This window comes from Leptopilina boulardi, unplaced genomic scaffold (assembly GCF_019393585.1).
Source record: "Leptopilina boulardi isolate dan_hultmark-lab unplaced genomic scaffold, ZJU_Lbou_2.1 LbouV2_31, whole genome shotgun sequence".
NCBI lineage: Eukaryota > Metazoa > Arthropoda > Insecta > Hymenoptera > Figitidae > Leptopilina > Leptopilina boulardi.
Window position 1 is genome coordinate 3568357 of NW_026137874.1, and position 21343 is coordinate 3589699.

General features: G+C 26.0%; 2 protein-coding genes and 1 long non-coding RNA gene across 4 annotated transcripts in view; 1 reads left to right on the top strand and 2 right to left on the bottom strand.

Moving 5' to 3' along the window:
- Window positions 1-1069: 1069 nt before the first annotated feature.
- Window positions 1070-14606, bottom strand: LOC127283469 (TAR DNA-binding protein 43). Of its 2 annotated transcripts, none has more exons than XM_051308375.1 (4): window positions 14149-14600; window positions 13263-13432; window positions 13041-13181; window positions 1070-5747 (listed from the first exon to the last, which is right to left on the bottom strand). In XM_051308375.1, exons 1-4 carry the CDS (start codon window positions 14384-14386, stop codon window positions 4887-4889), a joined length of 1410 nt encoding a protein of 469 aa, XP_051164332.1. In that variant the 5' UTR covers window positions 14387-14600; the 3' UTR covers window positions 1070-4886. The 2 variants fall into 2 exon arrangements, with proteins under 2 accessions (XP_051164332.1, XP_051164333.1); XM_051308376.1 differs by lacking the exon at window positions 1070-5747 and adding an exon at window positions 6476-9596 and having other exon boundaries at window positions 14149-14606.
- A 1253-nt stretch (window positions 14607-15859) lies between these two features.
- On the bottom strand, window positions 15860-18851 carry LOC127283410 (transcription factor SPT20 homolog). The gene is made up of 2 exons (XM_051308264.1): window positions 17470-18851; window positions 15860-17143 (listed from the first exon to the last, which is right to left on the bottom strand). The coding sequence occupies exon 1, from the start codon at window positions 18816-18818 to the stop codon at window positions 17484-17486; it is 1335 nt and encodes a 444-aa protein (XP_051164221.1). The 5' UTR covers window positions 18819-18851; the 3' UTR covers window positions 15860-17143; window positions 17470-17483.
- Window positions 18852-21009: 2158 nt separating this feature from the next.
- Window positions 21010-21343, top strand: part of LOC127283416 (uncharacterized) — a 57390-nt gene continuing 57056 nt past the window's right edge. The window contains exon 1 of the long non-coding RNA XR_007843352.1: window positions 21010-21093. This is a non-coding gene — a long non-coding RNA (uncharacterized LOC127283416). The remainder of the gene's footprint in view (window positions 21094-21343) is intronic.

The following is a 21343-nucleotide window of genomic DNA, read 5'->3' on the forward strand; positions in this document are numbered from 1 at the left end:
CAAATTATTAATTAAAATGTTTAAAATTTAATTAGAGTCATACAACAAAAAGTATGTTTTTTGTGCGCGAAAAAATTAATTTTCAATCTTTTTTTTGATTAATGTAAAAATTTCAAACTAAAATTTTCGAATTTAGAAATTATAATTTAATTTTTATTGAAAATTATTATTTTTTGTAATAGACTGCATCCTGAAATTTGGTAATAAGGAGAGAGATAGAGAGAGAGAGGCAGGGAGGAAAGAGAATGTGTGTATGTTTGTGTGAACTTAATTATTGGTAACTATTAAAATCGAAATGTGAATCAACACAGAATTTCTTATTTACAATTTTATGTGTAATATTATGTCTTTTTTACTCTGAAGAAACTTTCTCGTTCTTCTAAAAAAAATTATACACTTTTTTATGCTTGTCGAAAAAGGAAATAATAACTTTCCAAGTTTTTTCGACCGACTTACGATCAATACTGAAATTTCTATTTTTTTTATTAATATTTAAAAAGGGCAAGATTCTTTGTCGCTAGTAAAAAAAATTGCCCTAATGATTTTTTTGTGTATTTTTTCTCTCTCTCTCTCTTAATAAGAAAAAAGTCAATACATACAGCACGCAACTTCCTCACCTGTTACCCTCGCAGACACTTTTGACGATTACAACTACTAGTCGGTCGAGCTTCGATTTATAATCCAACATGAAACTTCATCAGGGATATTTACAAATTCCTTTACGATCTCTTCCAAATCGTTTTGCAAGGCATTAACTTGAGCAAAGATATTATCCTCTCCCTAATCCTATAATAACTATTTAACTGCAATATTGCGCACATCAAACAAATATATATACGATATAATTTTTTTCTTTTTTTTAAATTAAGCTTATAATTATATATCGATTTTATGTAACATATTGCATATGTGGATGAAATCGAAAGACAGAAGAAAAAAAGTGCGCGTGAATTTTTTTTTATGGAAAAATCGGAAGATTTTTTTTCGTCTTTTTTTTTTTTAGATATTTTGCAAACGTTTAAAATTGTAAACGGTTTGGAAGGGACCAAAAATAATTGTTGTAGATTGCTAACGGTTTTCTTATCTTTGTTAAAAGTTGTCTTAAACTACAGTCTTTATCTTGTTGGCTGTGCAATAACGTCCAGAATCAAGAATAAAATATTCAATTTTCAGAATTTCTTTTTAGAAATCAATTAATTTTTCTTTTTTGAAAATTGATCTATTTTTTTTAAATTTAAAGAACGAGGAATGCTAGTCATTTACTAGTCACTAATTTTTTAAATTACTAATTTCTAGCTTTCAATCACTAATTATTTTCAGTTACTAATTTGTTCTATTTCAATTATTTTACGTTACTAGTATTCAATTACTAGTTTTTTTCAGTCACTAATATTTTAATTACTATTCGCTTACTAATTTTTCAGATACTATTTAAGTAGTTGTATTAATATCTTCGCAACGATACTTCTATTTATTTCTCTATCATTTCAGTTAGAGCAAGAAAAAAAATCTCGTTTTTTTAAAAGAAAATCAAATGTTTTTTTCTGATCGAGATTCTGGACATCAAAGACCGCAAACGCGAGTTTGTTTTACAAACTAACTTCTCTTTTTCCATTTTTTTCATTTTTTTTTCTTTTTTTTTTAATATAAACATTCAATCTCTGCTCAGGCAGTATGAAAATTCAGACGCACAATAAATTTTCGCGTCACAAGCACGTAAAATGTCACAATAGCAACACAAACTTTGTTTTCTTCTCTCGATTAATCATTCAACAATATTACAGAATTTATTTACTTTTTTTAATATCGTAATCCAACTGTACTCTCATTTGTACCTTTTGCACATTCCAACTATTTTTCATGTAAATTTACGTCTGTAGTTATGAGACGACAATTAACAAATACTTTCAACCGACATCCACACCAAAAGCACATGCATAATATTCAATTCAGTCTATATATATATGTATATTAAAAAAAAATTCCAATCACCATGATTACATCAATTTTTATCCATTTACAGCTAATATGAAACATTTCCCTTGTTTTCTTACTCTTCTTGCTTTTTCCTATTTTAATTTTCTATAAACATCATTCAAGATGAAAATCGAAGGACGAATCTTTTGTCTCGTGATTTCTTCGAAATATTAAAATTGTACTTTATAAATGTTTTTTCTAAAAATTGTTTCATTTTATAAACATTCTATCATATTTTATTTTTGTTTTCTGTTGTTCCAACATTATTTTGAAATTTTATTTTTCGAAAATTCAGTTTTCCAAGAAAAGAATTTCAAAAAAAAAATTTATTAAATTTAAAGATAAATGCAAATATATGAAATTCGGAATTTTTAAAAATGTAATTAATTTAATTCAAAACTTTATTATTTGCAGAGAAAAGGGATCAAACTAGTACAATATCAATAATTTTATCAAAGAAATCACAAAATATCATTTCGAGTTTTCCGTTTTCGTCTCTAGATTTATAACAGAGGATACACACAACATCACACATATCTTTTTACCTGGATTATTTTATTTCTCAATATTTTTTTTTACTCATAAGGTAATAAGTTCTGAAGTAGTTAATCTGAATATTAATAATGGAGTATACAATATCATATAACAGCTATTTTTTTTCTTTAGATTTATTTCTCTCTTTCCAAGAGTAGAGATTGTGTATGTTAAAGTTATTGACTACAATTGTGAATTGTGAATTTCTTTTAAAATTTAAAAATTTTGCAATATTTTAATATTTTAGTAATAAAAAAAAACACAAAACAAAAAGGAAAATAATTGTTTTATATTTTTTTGAGTATATGAAAACTACACTGAAAAATATTTTTGTTAGTGATATCAAAGCAATGCAAATATGAATCTTTTTTTATTAAATAGCTTTTGTATTTTTCTTTTTAATTCTTTTAAACATCAATTCAAAAACCATTCGATCAAAGCTAACTCATTGAGTCAATTCAATTATTTTTTTTTATCTTTCACACACAACCGATCAATAATTTTGACACACCTACGCACCAGTGTAAAATCTTCATACACAAGAACTAAATATCTACAAAAGAAGTCAAAAGTTACACACCATAATTCTTGGATAGCTGCGATTGTTATTTTTTTCAAATCGCGCAAAAATAAGAAATAAAACATTTCTTATTAAAAATTTAATTATTATTATTATTATTAATATTATAGTATAGAAATTCTCTTCAACTCTCACACCAATTGAAATAAAAAGCAATGGGGAATATTTCCCAAGAAAGTGAACGAAAAAGAAAGAAAGAAATTGTAGAACAAATAATCACTGAAATTAAAACTAGAGGAAATATATTGCATCAATTCTGGAGTTTTGAATTTTAATGAAGGATGAAGATATTTCGCTTTTTCATTACTCCAAAATATTTGTTTAAGAAATACATAATTATTATATATTTATATCGGTGACTGACAAACTGTACACGAAAGATTATAAAAATGCGTTCTGAAAAACATTTTGCAAAGATTTAATTAATCCGAGCATTTAAACACGATTACACTCTTTGTGAAGTAAAACATTACATCTTCATTCCTAATCTACATTTTTTATATTTCTTCTTTGTTTTATTCATTAATAATAAATCGTTTCAAGTTACTTTCTTTTTCTCATTTTTTTAAATATGAAGCAACGATTATTAAACTGTGAAAATTACTATTAGGTGCAAACTCTCATATTTGTATTATATATTTATTTATATGTATATTATAATAAATCTAAGATTAATAATCATTGTGTTAGAACCCGGATATAGATAAATCGAATCGAAAATTCAATACTGGAGATTACAGATTACAAAATTTTTATCTAAGAAATTACATTTTTTTAAAAAGTTTTATTGTGAAAATTTTGATTTGCATTAACTTTTTCATAAATTGTTTAAAATTATTCTCTTAATCACGTAAATTAAAAATAATGACGTTTAATTATTATTATTATTCTACTTAATTCAATTACAAAAAACTCGATTCATTAAAATATTGAATTTCAATTCTTATTTAAAAAATTATAAAAAAAGAGTTCATAAATATTTTTTATGAAGTTTCTTTTTACTTTTGTAAATTTTAATTCTTTTTGCAAGAAAAACAAAAATTGAAATGAAAATCAATGAGATAATGGAACATGACTTTAAAAAGGGGGGGGGGAAGAAGAAGAATAAAAATATAAACACCCGGGTTGCAAACCTTTTTTTAAACGCTATTTCTCTAGCGTAAAACATTCTCTCAATTGCTGCATTATCAACAAAATACACTCCATTTGCCGAATCATTCATCGACATAATCATTCTTGGAAAAAAAATTTTTTTTCTTTCGTCAATCCTTTCAATCGCAGCTATCCTGTCTATTCATATATATATAATATATATACTACCACTCTAAAGAATCATGTCAACGAAAAATGTCAATTCAATAAGACAAAAAAAATGTCTTATAACTTTCTCGCCTTGAAATTTTTGCACAGATCAGAATCATCTCATTCTTATCATAATCATTATATTCAAAAACGTTGAAAATCTGATATAAACATTCATTTATCAGACTAAATTGTTATTTTTTTTTTGTTTCTTTTAATCTTCAGCAAATTCTCAAAATTAAATCAATCATCAAAATATTCATTCTCAGACTCTCAATCATATTTAGAAAAAAAAACAAGAAAAAAAACCTAAGACACAGCTTTGGTCTTGACATTCGCAGTCTTTCCATCTACCAAAGTCTTGAGAGTACGACCAATTTGTTTTTTATATTTAAAATGATTCTCCTGACCTCTGCAATAATCCAATGCCAAAGTTTCGGGACTCAGGGACCGTGCCCGCCTTTTACGAGTAGACTCAGAGTCCCGACGGAATTTACTCGTACTTAAGAAATGTATTCGACTTGCCGTCCCGTTGGCCGGGATGATTTTGCCAAGCGCCTTGCGATGGATTTGGATTATTTGGGCCAGGACCAGCGGAGCCTGGATTACCGGAATTACCATCGCCACCACCTTGATTCATCCAGCTGAGAAAACCTGAATTACCACTATTACCAAGGCTATTGTTGCCCGATGGTGGCTGTCCAGGTGGTCCCGGTTGATTCGAATAACCCTGATCGTTGCCCTGATTTTGTAGATTACCAATTAAACCCCATGATGCTTGATTTAATGCAGCGGCAACTAATGCAGGATTAACCGGCAACGCTGAGAGATTTAAACCTCCCATTGCCAATGGATTTGACATTCCACCTCCACCGCCACCACCATTATTTTGTCCCGTTATACCAAGTGCCTGAAGATTTGGCATATCAATATTGCCCCGATTACCCGGATTATTCCAACCATTAGGTCCCATATTATTACCCGAATGACCAATATAACGATTGCCTTGATAATTTCCTTGTATATTGTTGTCTATTGGACCTGGCATACCGCCCCGACTTCGCATATTTGAATTCATTTGATTGTTGAAATTACGATTGTTACCCTCTGATTTTGGTGCTGCATTGGAGACATGAACTGAGACACCTTTTATAATATGATCCTCACCGCATAATGATTGTGCCACCTCCGGATCAAGGAAAGTGACAAATGAAAATGCACGAAATGGTTTTGGAATAAAAACATCCGTGACTTCGCCAAATTTCGAGAAATAGTCACGTAGGTCATCTGCAGTTAGATCTTCGGTACAGCGTCCCACGAATACCTTGCAGGGCACTTGTTGAATCATTCCCTCCTACGCACAAACGCACAATCAATCAAACGGATTCGAGTTGTGAATAAAAAATAAATAAAAAAAAGGAAAATATTAAAAACCTGCACTTTGAAACGGGAGTTTTTTTTAACAATGCCCGGTCAGATGAATTTTTTTTAATTGTACAAGATGAAATTATGATCTGCTTTTTTTAAATTGTGAATTATAAATCAATTGAAAATTAATTTTACTGTCTAGGGCTAGGCATTTCATAAAATTTGCAGAAAAATTAAGTATAATTGGAATATGTAGAAAAAAATCGTAAAAAAGATCCCTTTTTCTATGATATTGTTAACTTTGTAAAAAATGATTCGTTATAAATAAAAAATTTATTTATGTAACAAATGAGGTGCATGATTGACGAATTTTTTTTTTCTAATGTTCAATTTATCTAAATTTAATAATAATTTGCCGTAATTTTTATTTTACTACTGTCGTTTTGAAATTATTATTTATGAATCTCATTGTTATTAAAAACTTTATGATAAAAAAACAAAAATACCATCTTTAAAAGAATATGACAAACTAACGAAGATTTTTTCACTCAAGATAAAAGTTTACAATGAGAAATTTCGCAAAGAAGTAAATAATAACAATAAGTCATGGAAACTGAGAAACAAAATTAATTATAGGTAAAATAACTCATTACTGCCTAACATTATAACTCATAAGAATTAAAATTTATTTTTTTTAGAAATAAAATTTAGAAATAAAATTTAGAAATTTATTTCCGAAATTTTAAACTCAACAAAACAAGCCATTTTGTTAAAAAATGTTTGAACAAATTTGAAAAATAAATTTAACAAACACTAAAATATATAGAAGAATATAGAAATATAAAATATTTTTCTCAGGACAAAATATGTTTGATGGTAATTTGCCCAGCCCTACATAAAAAATATAATATTACGACAAGTGTTGAATGAAACCTGGAGCGTCGACACGAACCCGTTAATGGCGGAAAGTTTTCTTTTTTTTTGAAAAAAAAATATAGAAATATACGACAACAGCTACGATGTGTTGTAGAAATTTTCACTGCAACAAATATACTCAGCAACAATAATAGTTTGACTTCACACCTATAATACACATATAATATATATATACAATATATACGTACGACATTTTCAATTTTACTATGCATCTTTTTTTTAGAATCATTTTACAAAAAATTCCATACATTTGTAATGAAACACAAACAAGTAATTATCTTATTTATATTATTAATAATATTAATATTTTTCTTTTTATATCGATAAATGTGAATCAACGGGAATCGATTCCCTACCACCTTAACGCAATTGTATAAACATTCAATTTTCTGACAATTGCCAATTATTTTGCACTGTAACTACGCTAATAATATTTTTTTGAGAAATTTACTTTCTAAATTTTATTAGTTATTTAGTTCACTAGTAAAAAAATAGGAACAAAATAGGACAGTGAAAATTAATTGTTTTTACAATAAATATCGATGACATTTTTTTTTTTTTTTTGCTGTAATGTACATATTTTGTTGATTTGTAAATTATTTTTTTTCTAACTACAATTTATTATATATGAGTTTATAACCAAACGGTTATGACTTTTATTTTAAATCTAGCGCATACTAACATTAATATAATTAACTAATTATAATTATTATAAATTGAAATTAATGTTTAGATACAGTGTGTGATGTTTAATATAATAATATATACAATATCGATGGGGATTTACATTTTTTTTTTTTCATTAAATTGTGAAAATATTTTTCATTTACATGTAAGTACACTGCAAATAATTCTTTAATAAAATTGACTGTTTTAAATATAAATTACAATTCTAATTTTTTAAATTAATTTCTATACATATTCTTCAAACAGTATTGAGTAGAACTGAATTTCGTAGTATTGATTGATTATAGAAATTTTTTTTAAAAGACACATTGATTTGATATAAAAAATTATTTTAAATATAAGTATCAAAAATTGCTTTGAAAAAAGGAGACGTGAATAAGCACAGAATTTAGGGAATTATTATAGATTATTAATTTATGGAAATTGAAAAATTAGAAATACTATATAAAATTGCAAATTTATCATTTCACGTTATTTTCAATACATCTTTTTTTATTTATACTTATAAAATATTTAATTTCTAACGACTTACGCATTAGTTGTATCATATAAATATTATAACCATTTTGGCATGAAATTTATTAACAAACTGATGCAAAAAGAAAAAAATTATCATTAAGTGTCTTTAAATAGTTTATAAATTAGGAAAAATTGAAAAGAAAATTTTGTTTTTATTCTGAACTATTTTTGTAAGGCGAGAAATATTTGACGGTTTACAATAATGCTATCTCAATTAGATTATTACAATAACATCACAATATCATTATTACAATAAATAGTAATAATAAAATATACTATAATAATAGAATAAAATAATGCCTAATAATATTATTGTAATTATTATTATCAATGTTTTATATTTATAAATTAGAGAACATTTTGATATTACTTATTTGTCTAAAAATCAAATTTCAATGTTTGCTATAGTGAATTCTATTTAGTAAAAATAGTTGAGATGATTTTTTTAAAAACACTGAAAATAATTTTTTTAAACGTAAAAAATTGCAAAAAAATGATATTTTAGATTATAAAAATTAAAATAAAAATGTTCAATACCTAAAAATTTGAAAAAATTTCAATTATTGACATAAACGGTGACTTGGAAAAATGAATATTTCTCATTAAATACAATTTTTCATTATATAATAAAGAAAATGTTTAAAGTGCATAATATATAAACAATTTCAAAGATGAATAAAAAAAAGAATAAGAACTTGAGCATCAGTAATTAAGATATTTTTAACGGAAGCTTTCTTATTTTTTCTTTAAAAGAAGAAAAACTAATTTTTTCAACCCCCTAATAATTTTCTATAAGCCTAGAATTTCCCGTTGATACACAATATTATTTTTTTTCAATCTTATCCACTCATCAATATCTCGATGTTTCGGAATTATAATGATCCCTCGAAGGCCGCTGTTTATAGTAACGATCGTAGTAATTATTATCCTTGGGATATCGTGAGGCATCAGAAAAACGTCCATCCAATTCTCTACCATCAGCAGGATATCTGGCATCAGCTTCTCTATTTTCAATTGGATACCTAGCATCACCTTCTCTTGTGTCCACCTGATATCTTCTCTCGTCCCTTCCTTCATTCGAGAATCTCGCATCAGCCTCCCTTGCATCCAATGGACGATTGTCAATATTTCTCGTATCTGGATAACGATTATCTACCTGATATCTTCCATCGGCATGTATATATCTCTCATCAGTTTCATGATATGGCCTCTCATATCCATAATTGTATTTCATTTTATCACCATATTCGGTATTTTCAATCACAGGATAAGTTGGCGGACGTTCCTCGTAGCCTGGATATCGTGGATATTCAGTTTCCGTTGGATATGTTGGTGCTGGTGGTACTGCAACTGCTGGTTGTGGTGCCATATAATTTCTTGCATCATAACCTGTATTATTGTCATATTGTTGATAAACTGGTTTCTCATAATTATTATAATTTTGTTGACCGTCGTATTTGAATTTTTCATCGTATGGATAATTCGGTGGATAAGATGGATAATGCGTTGTTTTATAATCATAGTCGCCATCATAACGCGGTGCTGTTGTATCGGTGGAATTCACATTTGGTGGATAGGGTTTTGCCGCCGCTGGTATCCGACGATTTGTTGATGCATGAACAGGTATTGGACGATAGTACTCATTGTGTTTGTTACTGTCATACTGACGAGCCATCATTATCCCATCAATATTCTGGAACCAGACACACCAAGCCCTCGACAATGACTCACGATTCGATTTTTGTTTTTTATTTATTTTTTTTTATAGACAATATTAGCTCGCGAGATATTTCCATTCCAAGAAAAGATGAACTTTAAGAAAAAGTCAATAGAAAATTGTACACGTTCAAATGACAATTATTATTCTCGCGGAATAAATAAATTAAATTTTTACTAAACGAATTAAAGAAATTTTTTTGTAATCAGAACAAAAATGAAATTGAATACCGAAAAATTCTTATTTGAACGTACAGAAATATTGAGATCGATTAAATTAAAACTACCAAAGTTGTGATATTAAAATAAATATTCGGAATAATTTAACAGAGTGTCTACTACTTTTGGTGGACTAAATTCCTGGTTATAATTTTTTTAAATTATTCTTATTTATTTTATAAATATAAAAAAAAAGATAACATATTTTTTTAAAATAATATATTTTTTGTAATTTTCATTCTTGTAAAACAAACTTTTATCTGCACAAATTGGCATTTGATAGAATTTTGAAAATATTCAATTCACAGTTTTCCGAACAAATATCAGAAAAAAATATTTCAAAGTGAATTTTAAAATTAATAAATCGGAAAATAGCTATCGCAAAATTGCGATTGATTAATTACAAAAATTCGAAATATTTCTCCTGAATGTTTGTTCGGAATTCGATGTTTTAAAAATGACAATTTAGATCCTATATCAAAGTTCAGACAAGTGAAAATTCTGTAAAATAAAAATTTGTGCATTTAAAAATGAACTGAATAGATATTCTATTAAATGAGAATTTGTTGGAATAAAAATTGAACAAAATAACAATTTTATTGTGTAAAAAGTATGTTAATTATAAATTCAGTAAAATAAAAATTTAATAAACAAGAAAATATACAATAAAAAAATTAATCTAGGCAGAAATTCTGTTAAGTAAAAGCTTAAATAAAAATTCTATGTTATAAAATTCGGCTTAAAGGAAATCTAAAATCACAAATTAAAAATTAATAAAAATATTTTTTTAATAAAATTCCTAATTTTCGGTTAGTCGACACCCTGTTTAAATAAATTGATATTCATATATATGTATATAATTAATCATTAATAATTCATAACTGATAATTAAAATAATTGAAAATATTCATTACAATTATAAATTAATAATCATATTTCATTATTCATAATTAAAACATTCACATTTATCATCCACCGAAATGTATTACTCCATTATCCCTATAGAATTTAACACACAACCTTGTGATAATTTTTCCACTTTAAAACAAATCTCAAGCGAAAGAAATTGTTGAATTTTTTTTCAGAGCCGATGTGTAAAATGTCTTTACGAAATCATACTTAAACATCACAGACTCACGCACACTTTTTTTGCATACACACAACTTTCCCCATTCTAAAAATTTCCAAATTTCACCATTATATACCAAATCGCGAAAACAATTGACCAAATACGAAACACTTCTCTTTTTTTATATTTAATATAAAATATCAGTAAACATGTACCATGAAAGACGATTAATAAAAGTTTTTTTTGTAACGTAAAAAAATTAGTACGAACAACAATCGAGCACACATAATAAATTTGCACACTATTATATATATATTATCGAGATCTTGGAAAATTCAAAACGCTTACTTTTTTTTTACTCCGAAAATATTTTTTCGCTAAGAAAAAACAACGTTTATCATCAAGTCCGTACAACTCCCATACATTGTACATCACGAGAAATCTTTTAAAAATACTTAACGGTCACACATGGTACACTTTAAATAAAATATCTGTAAACTCGTTAAAATTATATTTAGAGAAATAAAAAATTTCTATAAAGATAGTGCAACTATTTCTTTCTCTGTTAAAATTTTAACAATGGAAATTCAATAACAATTTTTTTTTCTTTTTCTCTGCAAATCCGTATCGATGTTTTAAAGAACAAACTATTAAACTAAATTTTTTAATTAATATTCATTTATTATTGAATGAGCTTCTTAACTTTATACCAAATTTTTCAATTTTTAATTCCAATTATCGTGACAGAAAAATAATTTTCCATTAATAAAAATTGTCATTTATAATATTGAATTAAAAAAATAATTTTTCTTGTTTATTAAAAAACAAAGAGAAATTTTGATTTTTTGGGCTCAAGAAATAAAAAATTAATTTCACTTATTATTATTAAACTTATCATCATAATGCAATAAAAATAAAAATTTTCTAAATTTAAAACTAATTTTTTTCTAAAATAAAATAAATAAATATTTAGGTAATACGTGAATGAATGTTTAATTTCCATTATAAAAATTTGATCAGAAACAGAACCGTCTTTTTAAAAAAATATGAAATCTGTTCAGAACTATAAAATTTAATAAAAATATCACTCACACAATTCGCACAAATAGCTTTTTTCTTTAAGGAACTTTTTTTTGGATTTTTAAATATATATGTAAGTTTTCTTTTTTCAAAATCACTCAATAAAATAATCGCACAAATATTTTCTCAATGTCAGTACCTCGCAGTATAATTTATTTTTCATCATTCGAATCCTAGTTAGTATTTTTTTTCTATCAAAAATTCTAATTAAAAAAAAATTCTTTTTTATTTTTTCTTAAATCATGCGTGTATCTCACACATTTTCTGTAACGCATGCACTCTCGAAATTTTACTCGCTCAAATTCATGCGTGCGATCTACGCATTCTAATCATTCATTGGGACGTTAAGATTTCATCCATTCATCACAGGCTCGTCTCTCAACGCTCAGGTCTCATTCATCTACTTGCGCAGCAGAAAGAAACTTTCAATCGACATCAAACTTTATGCCTATCCACTTAAAAGATGTTTTATATTTTTTTTCTCATTAATCTTTTAAAGGTATTTGAAAATATTTCTCAAAATTCGTGATTATCTCAATTTTTTTTTTCAATTCAAGCAATAAAAATAAGAAAGGAATCATTTTTTATTTTATTAAACAGCTTTTTTGTAAAAGAAATCTTTTTCTGTAAATGAATTTCAGAAATTGAGAATAACGAATTTTGGGATTTTTTAACGACCTAATTGTTTTTTCCTTTTTCTTTATGATATTAGACATCTGGACAAATGATTCGGAATTATGAAGTTAATATTTAATAAAATTAATTTCAATTTTCATTATTTTGAGATTATACAAATTATAGAGATTTTAATTTTAGAAGAGTTGTAATATATTTTTTAAGTAATCTTGTAAAAAATTTAAAGTAATTGAAATTATATCTAAAATTTGAAAAATTGAGAACAAGAAAATGTAAAAACTTCAAAATTTTCGAAACATTTGTAAATGCAGAAGTCTCATTTTAAAGGACATAAATAATTTATTTTTTTGTTATAAATAAAAAGTGATGAAGGTAAATAGGAAAATAATAATTTTTCTTTTTTAAAAGTGTTCTTACCTTGCTGTTTGGAACTTTAACATCGCACCATCTACCATCGATCATGTGCCGTTGTGCCAAACATCTCAATTGAGATTCATAACTACCAAATCTGATAAAACCGAATCCTTTACTTTGACCCGATTTCGCATCTTTTTTCACCTATTATTAAAAAGAATTTTTACTTTAAATCAATTCAAATTTTTTTTAGATTGAAAAAAAGAAATGTATATGTTTTATTACCTGTGCCATTAAAACCTCTCCAAAGGTTTCAAAATATTCTCGCAAATTTTGTTCAGTTGTCTTCCAAGGTAAACCAAGCACAATTAGGTCAGTGCATCGTAATTTTGTTTCCATCCTTTTAGTTTTTGCTGTCGAATTCTCCAAATTGTCATCAGACTTACGTTTATTTTCTAAAAAAAAGCACAAATATTAATATCAATTTCATACCCATGGGATTTATTTTTTTTTCTATTTTTAAAAATTGAAATATCTCAGTTTGACTGCGCCAAGAAAATAATATACAGTAAACTGTAAATTTAAAAATTAAAAAAACCTTCTTTCAAACTTTACAAAACTAAAATCCATAACCTAAAAATTCATAATTTGCCAGATATAATTATAATTTTCCTGTTACGAATTATATTAATCTTTAAAGAAATTTTTCTGATAAAAGAATAATTTTTCGTAAAAATGACAAAACAATTTTCTGTATATCGTAACTAAAAAGTGAAACTGTTTTCTTTTTAAAACAAAGTATAATAAAAATTGAGTCGTATAGTTGTGAAAAGAATAAATGTTAAAAAAACGCTAGAATCACTTCCCGTTTACCTACATTTTCCACTCCAATTAATGTTTCACATAAAGCAAAGGCTAAATTTGTCACAATAGAAGGATATTGAATTGCAATTTAGTAAATAAGTCTTTCTTTACTTTTCATAAATAGCTTATAATATTGGGCGTTTTGTTTAAAAAATAAATAATAAAGAGTAATTTTTTTTCCTGAAAGTAGGTAAACATTATCCTAGTTCGAGTTGCGAACGGCACCAATACATAAAAACTGTTTTAACATACGAATTTATGTGTGCGCTTGTGCATGTATATAAAATCGCCCACTTGTCTAGCTCACCTTTTGGGAAGACGCAGAAATAGACCGCCTTGCCCCAACCATTTTCAGGAGGATGAAGTCGACCGTCAACAAGACGGACGCCGCGCATCGCCCTCGATTCAGGATTACGATATTTAAGGCCACAAGTTCCGGGGAACTGGGCTGCGAGTGTCGTCAACAAGAGTGTACTATCATCCTCAGTGGGCAGTTCAATGGGCTCTTCTCCCTCGTCCTCAGCGACCTGAATGTATGACGACATTTTTTTTCCAGAGACACAAATACGCCAAATATATGGAAAAAGATTCGCGCTACTCGTGTAGAGAGAATTTGCTCTACGTTTCAACAATCCTTTTTCTACAACACAACAAACACACACGCTCGGACTCGCAGGCAATCACGCAACACCGCATACATCGAAAATGGTGGTGCGGTCGAAAAAATTTCTTATAGAGGGGTACGCGGGGTGGAAAATGAATTCGGGGAGGTCGATAACGGAAGCGGAAACCGCTGAGTGAAAATTCTCTTTAACGTTATTTGGCTCAATTCACAATGTTTAGTTAAAGGTTGATTCATAGACTTTGCTAAACGAAAATACACTAATTAGAACCACATATTTGTGTTTACTGTCTCTTTTTTTCTATAATTTGGAATAAAAAAAGATATTTATTTACCACGTTTAGTAATACATTACATTTTAGATAGTTTTATTAATTAAAAATTGCTTTTTGTTTGCAAATGAAATTTTTTTATTCAAAATCTCGCGCGCACATCGGCGCCATCTGCTGGAAATACCAGAAAGTTTGGCGCTTTTGTGATATCAACTACGCACGACTCAACAAGTTCATTATTTATGATTATTAATAGTTAAAGATTGTTTCTATCCACAAATTAATTACATTTAACAGTGAAAAGTTTAAGTAAATCAACTATTTTAACAATAAAGCTAGTAAACAAGTGATTCTTATGGTTAAAGAATAAATTATAAGGTATAGGCACCCTTTTTGCTTTACGGAAAATGACATAAAGTTGGCTTGGCACAAAATCATACAAAATGGTGGTGAATATAAATTACACGTCGTGAGCAACAAAATTCGGCAAGTATTTTAAATTTACATATTTTGGTACTTTTTCGTCAAAATATTTAATATAATAGAGTAAAATATGATTATTTTGTTCATTATTGCAAGTTACATGCACTTGTATGCAATGTTTGTACGTTTGTTTGTGTAAGCCAAAGAGAAACCAATTTAAAAAAACAAATGCAGTTTTTAATATAAAATAAGAGTATAAATTTTAACTTTTGTTTTAAACGATAAAATGCTTGAAAGTTTTTATATAGCTAAATTTTCTGTAAACTTATTTGGATTCCCGCGTTTTTTAAAAAAAGCGCCATCTATGAACGAGATTAAAAAGTATAATAATAAAGAACCGTTAAAAAATTATTGTTATTGTTTAATATTTTAGTGCTTGAAAAAAAACGTTACTTGTTGAAATTTTATTTTCTAATGCAAAAAGGAAATATTAACTTAATTTTAAAGAGAATAAGTAGATAAACGAAATGTTATTGTAAGAAATTCAAAAACAGTTATCTATTACAATAATCTCAATGTCTTTATTTGAAGCAGAAAAACATTAAATTTTAATGTCATTTACGTAATAAATGAGTTATAAAATACATTTATAAATGATTTTGTGGTAAAAATATAATTTCAAAAGCTCGTGAAAGAACATAAGAAATCTTATGTGTATGTACAATTAACTTACTTAAATTTTGTTGTTCATGTTAATATATGAATAATCATATAAATTTGCTTTATTTAATGTGAATTCAATTCTCAATGAACAATATTAATTATTATGGTACAATTTTAATAATCTTTTCGTGTTTTATACTATATTTTTATAAAGTTTGTTTTATTTATATAAGCTCTAAACTATAAATTTATTTCTAGTTCTCAGTATAACTTATTTACATCAGTAATTTATTAAATTACCTCAATATTTTACAAAACTATTTATTAAACACAAAAATAAAAATACATTAATTGTATTAAATACATTAAGAAAAAGACTTACAGAAGATCATTTTTATAAAAGAAAATTTAAAGTAACAATTATTATAATCAGCGCGCTGATTAAAAATAAATACACAGAACAATATTATTATAATTTCACAGGAATTACCTTAATTTTCAACTAATAATAATTAATTTTTAAACTATTTTTATTATCTAAATATTACTACGAATCTAATTTACGAAACTATTGTTTTCATTCTTTAATATATATTATGTTTATTCACACATACAAATAAAAAAAATTAATTTATTATTAATTAATTTCTTTGTCTATATTGTACACTCGAAAAAATATTGTCTTCAATGAAACAAATTATTTCTTTCTCTTTTCATTTGTTTAAAATTATTTGCTTATTAAGTTTAAAGTTATTTTTAATAATAAAAAATAATAAAGAAACGATTTCATTAAATTAATAATATAAATAATACTTTTGGGTTAAAAAATTATATATATTAACTATTTGTATGAAAAGAAGAACCTTTTTTTGTCTTTGTTTTGTAATAGAAAGAATATTTTGTCGAATTAAAAGATTTTTATTTCAAAGTATAGTAAATAATAATACTTTGTTACGTAATTAATTTGTCTTTAATTGACTTTTTCAAGTAATACAATTTTTTTAAAATATTTGATTTAACAATATTTTTTTGAGTGTTACAAATATTTTTATAAATATTACATAACTTGGTTTTCTTTTGTAATATTATTTTTAAAAATTTCAATTAATATAAGACATTCATATTTATGAATTGACAAGCATACCTTTAAAGAAGTTTTATAATTACATAATCTTAAGAAGTTTCTTTGGATTTAACAATATATGGCCATCTTGAGGTTGATCAGTTTCAAATTCTCTTTAATGTGTTTATTATATACTTAGACATCGTAATGCGTATGGAAAATGATTATTCTGCATTTTAGGGATCCTAGATTCATCTTACTGAAAAAAATTTTTAAATTATTATTTTTAATAGGTTTACCATTGTATTAAATAAATAAATAAATAATTTTTTTTCACAGAAATGTAATTTTTAAGAATTAAATAAATGTAAATTATATAAATTTTTCCTAAGTTTAAATTAATGATTAGATTGATATTTTTTTTTACTAATCCGGTTTTGACATAAATATTAACAATAATAATTATAAAAAAAAACATTTCATCATGACTTGTATTTTGTTTATATAAAATCAAAATTTTAATTAATTAATCATTAAAACAACAATTATTATTTATAATAAATTAAATATGTATAAAATACTTACCATTTAAAGTGCAACTAAAAACGTGAATTAAAATTTCTTCCAAAATTTGTAAATTGATTATTTCCGAAATTTCTCTGCTTAATATTTTCCAATAATTGTTGATTTTGAGTGTTATTTAATTGATTTGTGTTAAATGGTGATCCATTATTCAAAATACTTTGATTTCCAAATTGATTTAAATTTAATGGAAAACCTCTGTTTTCTTGATTATTGGGTTGTTTAATTACACCTTGTGACGGGAAATTTTGTTGAAATTGTTGATTTTGAGGTTGTTCAGGAAATTGTTGTTGATATTGCGGTGTTTGTGGTTGTTGTAGAAGTTGAGGAAATTGTTGTTGATATTGCGGTATTTGAGGTTGTTGTGGAAACTGTTGTTGATATTGCGGAGGTTGAAGTTGTTGTTGTTGAGATTGTTGAGGAAATTGTTGATTATTTGAAATTCCATTTTTGTTAAAATTCTGCAATCCACCGCCTTGTGGAATTTGTTGATTATTTTGATTTACATTATTTTGCATAGCTTGAAGTAAACAGTTTAGAAAAATTTTATTATCAATGGTGTTGGACAATAAATTTGCCTGATTATTTAATTGAAGTCCTTCATTTCGCAAATTATTTTGAATGGGTTGTGCTTCAGGTTGACAATTTAAATCAAAATTTATTGGATAATTATTGTTATTAGTTTGAGGATTTACTAAAAAGGTAGATTGTAGTTGTTGTGGTTGTTGTTGGTAAACGAATTCTTGGGTAAATTGTTGTTGATTGCCGATATCATTTGGAATGGTCCAAACTTTAATGTTGTTTTGCTGTTGTTGAGGTGCAGGAACTTGGGTAATTTTTGAATTTTGTAAATTATCCAAAAGTGTCTGAGGAAGTAAACAGTTTATTAATAAACCACGTAAATTTTGTTGAGAATTTTGTCCTATTTGTATTGGTATTTGTTGTTGTTGTTGTTGTTGTTGTTGTATTGTTAAAATTTGTTGTCCTTCTTGATTGTTATTACAATTTTCTATTATATTGTACCCATTATTAGAATTTGTATCGCAACAAATTACCGTTGCCGATGGAATAACATTTTTTTTAATACGATTAAGTAATTGTAATTTTGAATTATTATCGAATAATTCCTCTTTCACTTGATTTTTTTGATTTAATTTATTTTTTAAAATAGTTTTTTTCTCGTTAAATTTAGTTTCATTAATTTTTTTTCTTGGAATATTTTTATAAATTTGAGGAGAGTCATGTTGATTTTTTAATGTGAATGAAGAATGTTTTTGAGTATTATTATCAATTGGAATTGAATAAGTCAAAAGGAATTGCAAAATTAATGAGATTAATACAATGGTCTTCATACTTGGAAATCATGTGCGAACTCCTTAGAATCGTAAAAAGAACTGAAAAATGACAAGTAATTGGATTATATTTAATAAAGAATTCAACACACTTTTTCTGCTGAATATGTTGTATGTCACAATAATTTTTGATTCGATTTATATTTGCTAAGCTACGCAATCAATCCAAATTAATTTCGTCATTATTTTTCATTATGAAATTTAAAACAAAAGTTTTAATTGTAGACATTGATAGTTAACTTGAATATGAAATTTGAATAGTACTTTTTGAATGTTGAAATTATTTTTTTGATCCATTTTTTTAAAAATATGTGGCAAATATTTAAATATTAAATTGTTTTCCTACTTTGGTCAGTTTGGGATAAAATTTTGCTAGTGAACTCATGAAAAAATTTTTTTTTTACTCAAATACTTTATTATGGCTAAACAGACTGGTGTACCAATTGATTATCATAATCATGACTACACAGACTTAAGATTAAAATTTGATATTCAGTTATTATCTCAGCGATTTTTATACGCCGATATGCTTTTCTTGTTTAAAATTATTAACGGCATAATTAATTGTGCAGAATTGCTGAGTCTATTTTATTTGCATATACCCCTAAAATCTCCAAGACATCAACAATTGTTTCACATTCCTTTCAATAAAACTAACTATTTGAACAATTCTGTGATCAACAGATTATGTAAAGAGGCAAATCAATGTAGCACGAGTGTTAACTTTTTTGGTATTTCTTTAAATAAGTTTATAATTGAACTGCGTAATTTTATGTATGATGGGAACAATAATGTTAGCGCGGCTGATTAATTTTGTTTAAATTAGGATTATCGTATCATAGTACACTGTACGAATGGGCACTGCCCGTATACTTTGAATAAATAATAATAAATAATAAATAATTATTATCAAATAAATATTTACTTGAGTAACAAATAATCTCTATTTGAATTGAATAAACGGCATTTGAACCAATAATTATTTTATTTTTACATTTTCTCGCATATCTATTGTTGTCCCATTTTTATATTTACATATACTTTATTAAAACAAAATAAACTCAAAAATTAATAAATTAAAAAAATAATCAAAATTATTTAGAACTTAATTTTGTTTAAAATATTAAGTACTTTCGTTGAACATTTAAATTTTCCTAGCAAGTTTTCAATTTTGATTCTTAAATTTAAATAATTTTTATCTGAAAATTGGTACTCCATTGGTTTTTTCAATTTTCAAACATTAATAGGGTCAGCTGGGGTAAATGGGGACAAGAGGTTTTGGAGCTTAATTTACAGTTTTAAAATTAAGTTCAACGTCAATATTTTAACCTCAGAACACCTGCAAGAGGTTTTGAGTATTGCCAAGCTTTTATCTTGACAATTGGCAGCAAGATAATTCAAGTTACCGCTCAATGCAGAAAAACTTGAAAATCAAAGTCAAACTGTTTCAGTATTTTGTCGAGCATTTCAAAGAAAACAGACTTAAAAATCATACCAAATTTTTTTCTTATTTCTTATGACACCTATAACAGAAATTCATTTGAAATTTTGATTTTTATCAATTTGGTTAATAATGACAAGCTGTCCCCATTTACCCCAAAAATTTGAAAACTCAGGGTAAATGGGGACAGCTTGTCATTATTAACCAAATTAACAAAAATCAAAAATTCAAGTGAATTTCTGTTATGGGAGTCATAAGGAATAAGAAAAAAATTTGGTATGATTTTTAAGTCTGTTTTCTGTGAAATGCGAGACAAAATACTGAAATAAAAAAAAAATAAAAAAATTTCAATTGGTTCAACTATTATATATCTACTACAAATTTTTTTCAAGTTTTTTCATCCCTTAATACAGTAATATACTTAAGGAAACTTTTTTTCTTAAACCCTTCTTAGAAATTATGCTATCCCCATTTACCCCAAATTTTATGAAAATTATATTAAAATTTATTTATTAAAATAAATTATATTACCTTTTAAAGGAAGAAACTTACGTAATTTGTGCAAAATAGCGATTTTGTCCCCATTTACCCCAACTGACCCTAACTCTTTTGGAAAAAAATGGAAAAATTTATAACATAGAGAATATTTTAGTTATTGTATTTAAACATTTTTTTCATAAAAACCAATATTTACAAAAAAATAGTTAAGTTTTATTTGAGACTTTTTAATTAATTTTTTTAATTTTTTCAGTTCATGTCCAAATAACAATCTTGACGAACAAAAAGGGAGTTGCCCAGATGGATCAATGCCTTCGACGTAGGATTCATCGATCGGTGAGTCGTTTTTTTATTTATCAAAAAATGATTAGAATTAAGTTAAATTGTCTTGTCCTCCGGAGTTAAATGAAAAAAAACAATACTTGTTTAATTAATGATTAAAGAAAGAAGAATTTAACAACATTTTTTTTAAATCCTTGTACATATTCAGCGATCTCAAATTAAGAAAGAATCCGTGAAAAACTATCGAGAAATAAAAAATAAAATAACAAAATTTCTGTATTAAATTATAGTTAGTGACGGGACG

Coding starts and splice junctions, on each gene's coding strand:
- LOC127283469 (XM_051308375.1), bottom strand. CDS start 14,386: ATGTCGTCATACATTCAGGTCGCTGAGGACGAGGGAGAAGAGCCCATT. Junction 13,433..14,148: donor TTTCTGCGTCTTCCCAAAAG/GTGAGCTAGACA, acceptor GCTTTTTTTTAG/AAAATAAACGTAAGTCTGAT. Junction 5,748..13,040: donor TTAAAGTTCCAAACAGCAAG/GTAAGAACACTT, acceptor GTTTGTGCGTAG/GAGGGAATGATTCAACAAGT.
- LOC127283410 (XM_051308264.1), bottom strand. CDS start 18,818: ATGAAGACCATTGTATTAATCTCATTAATTTTGCAATTCCTTTTGACT.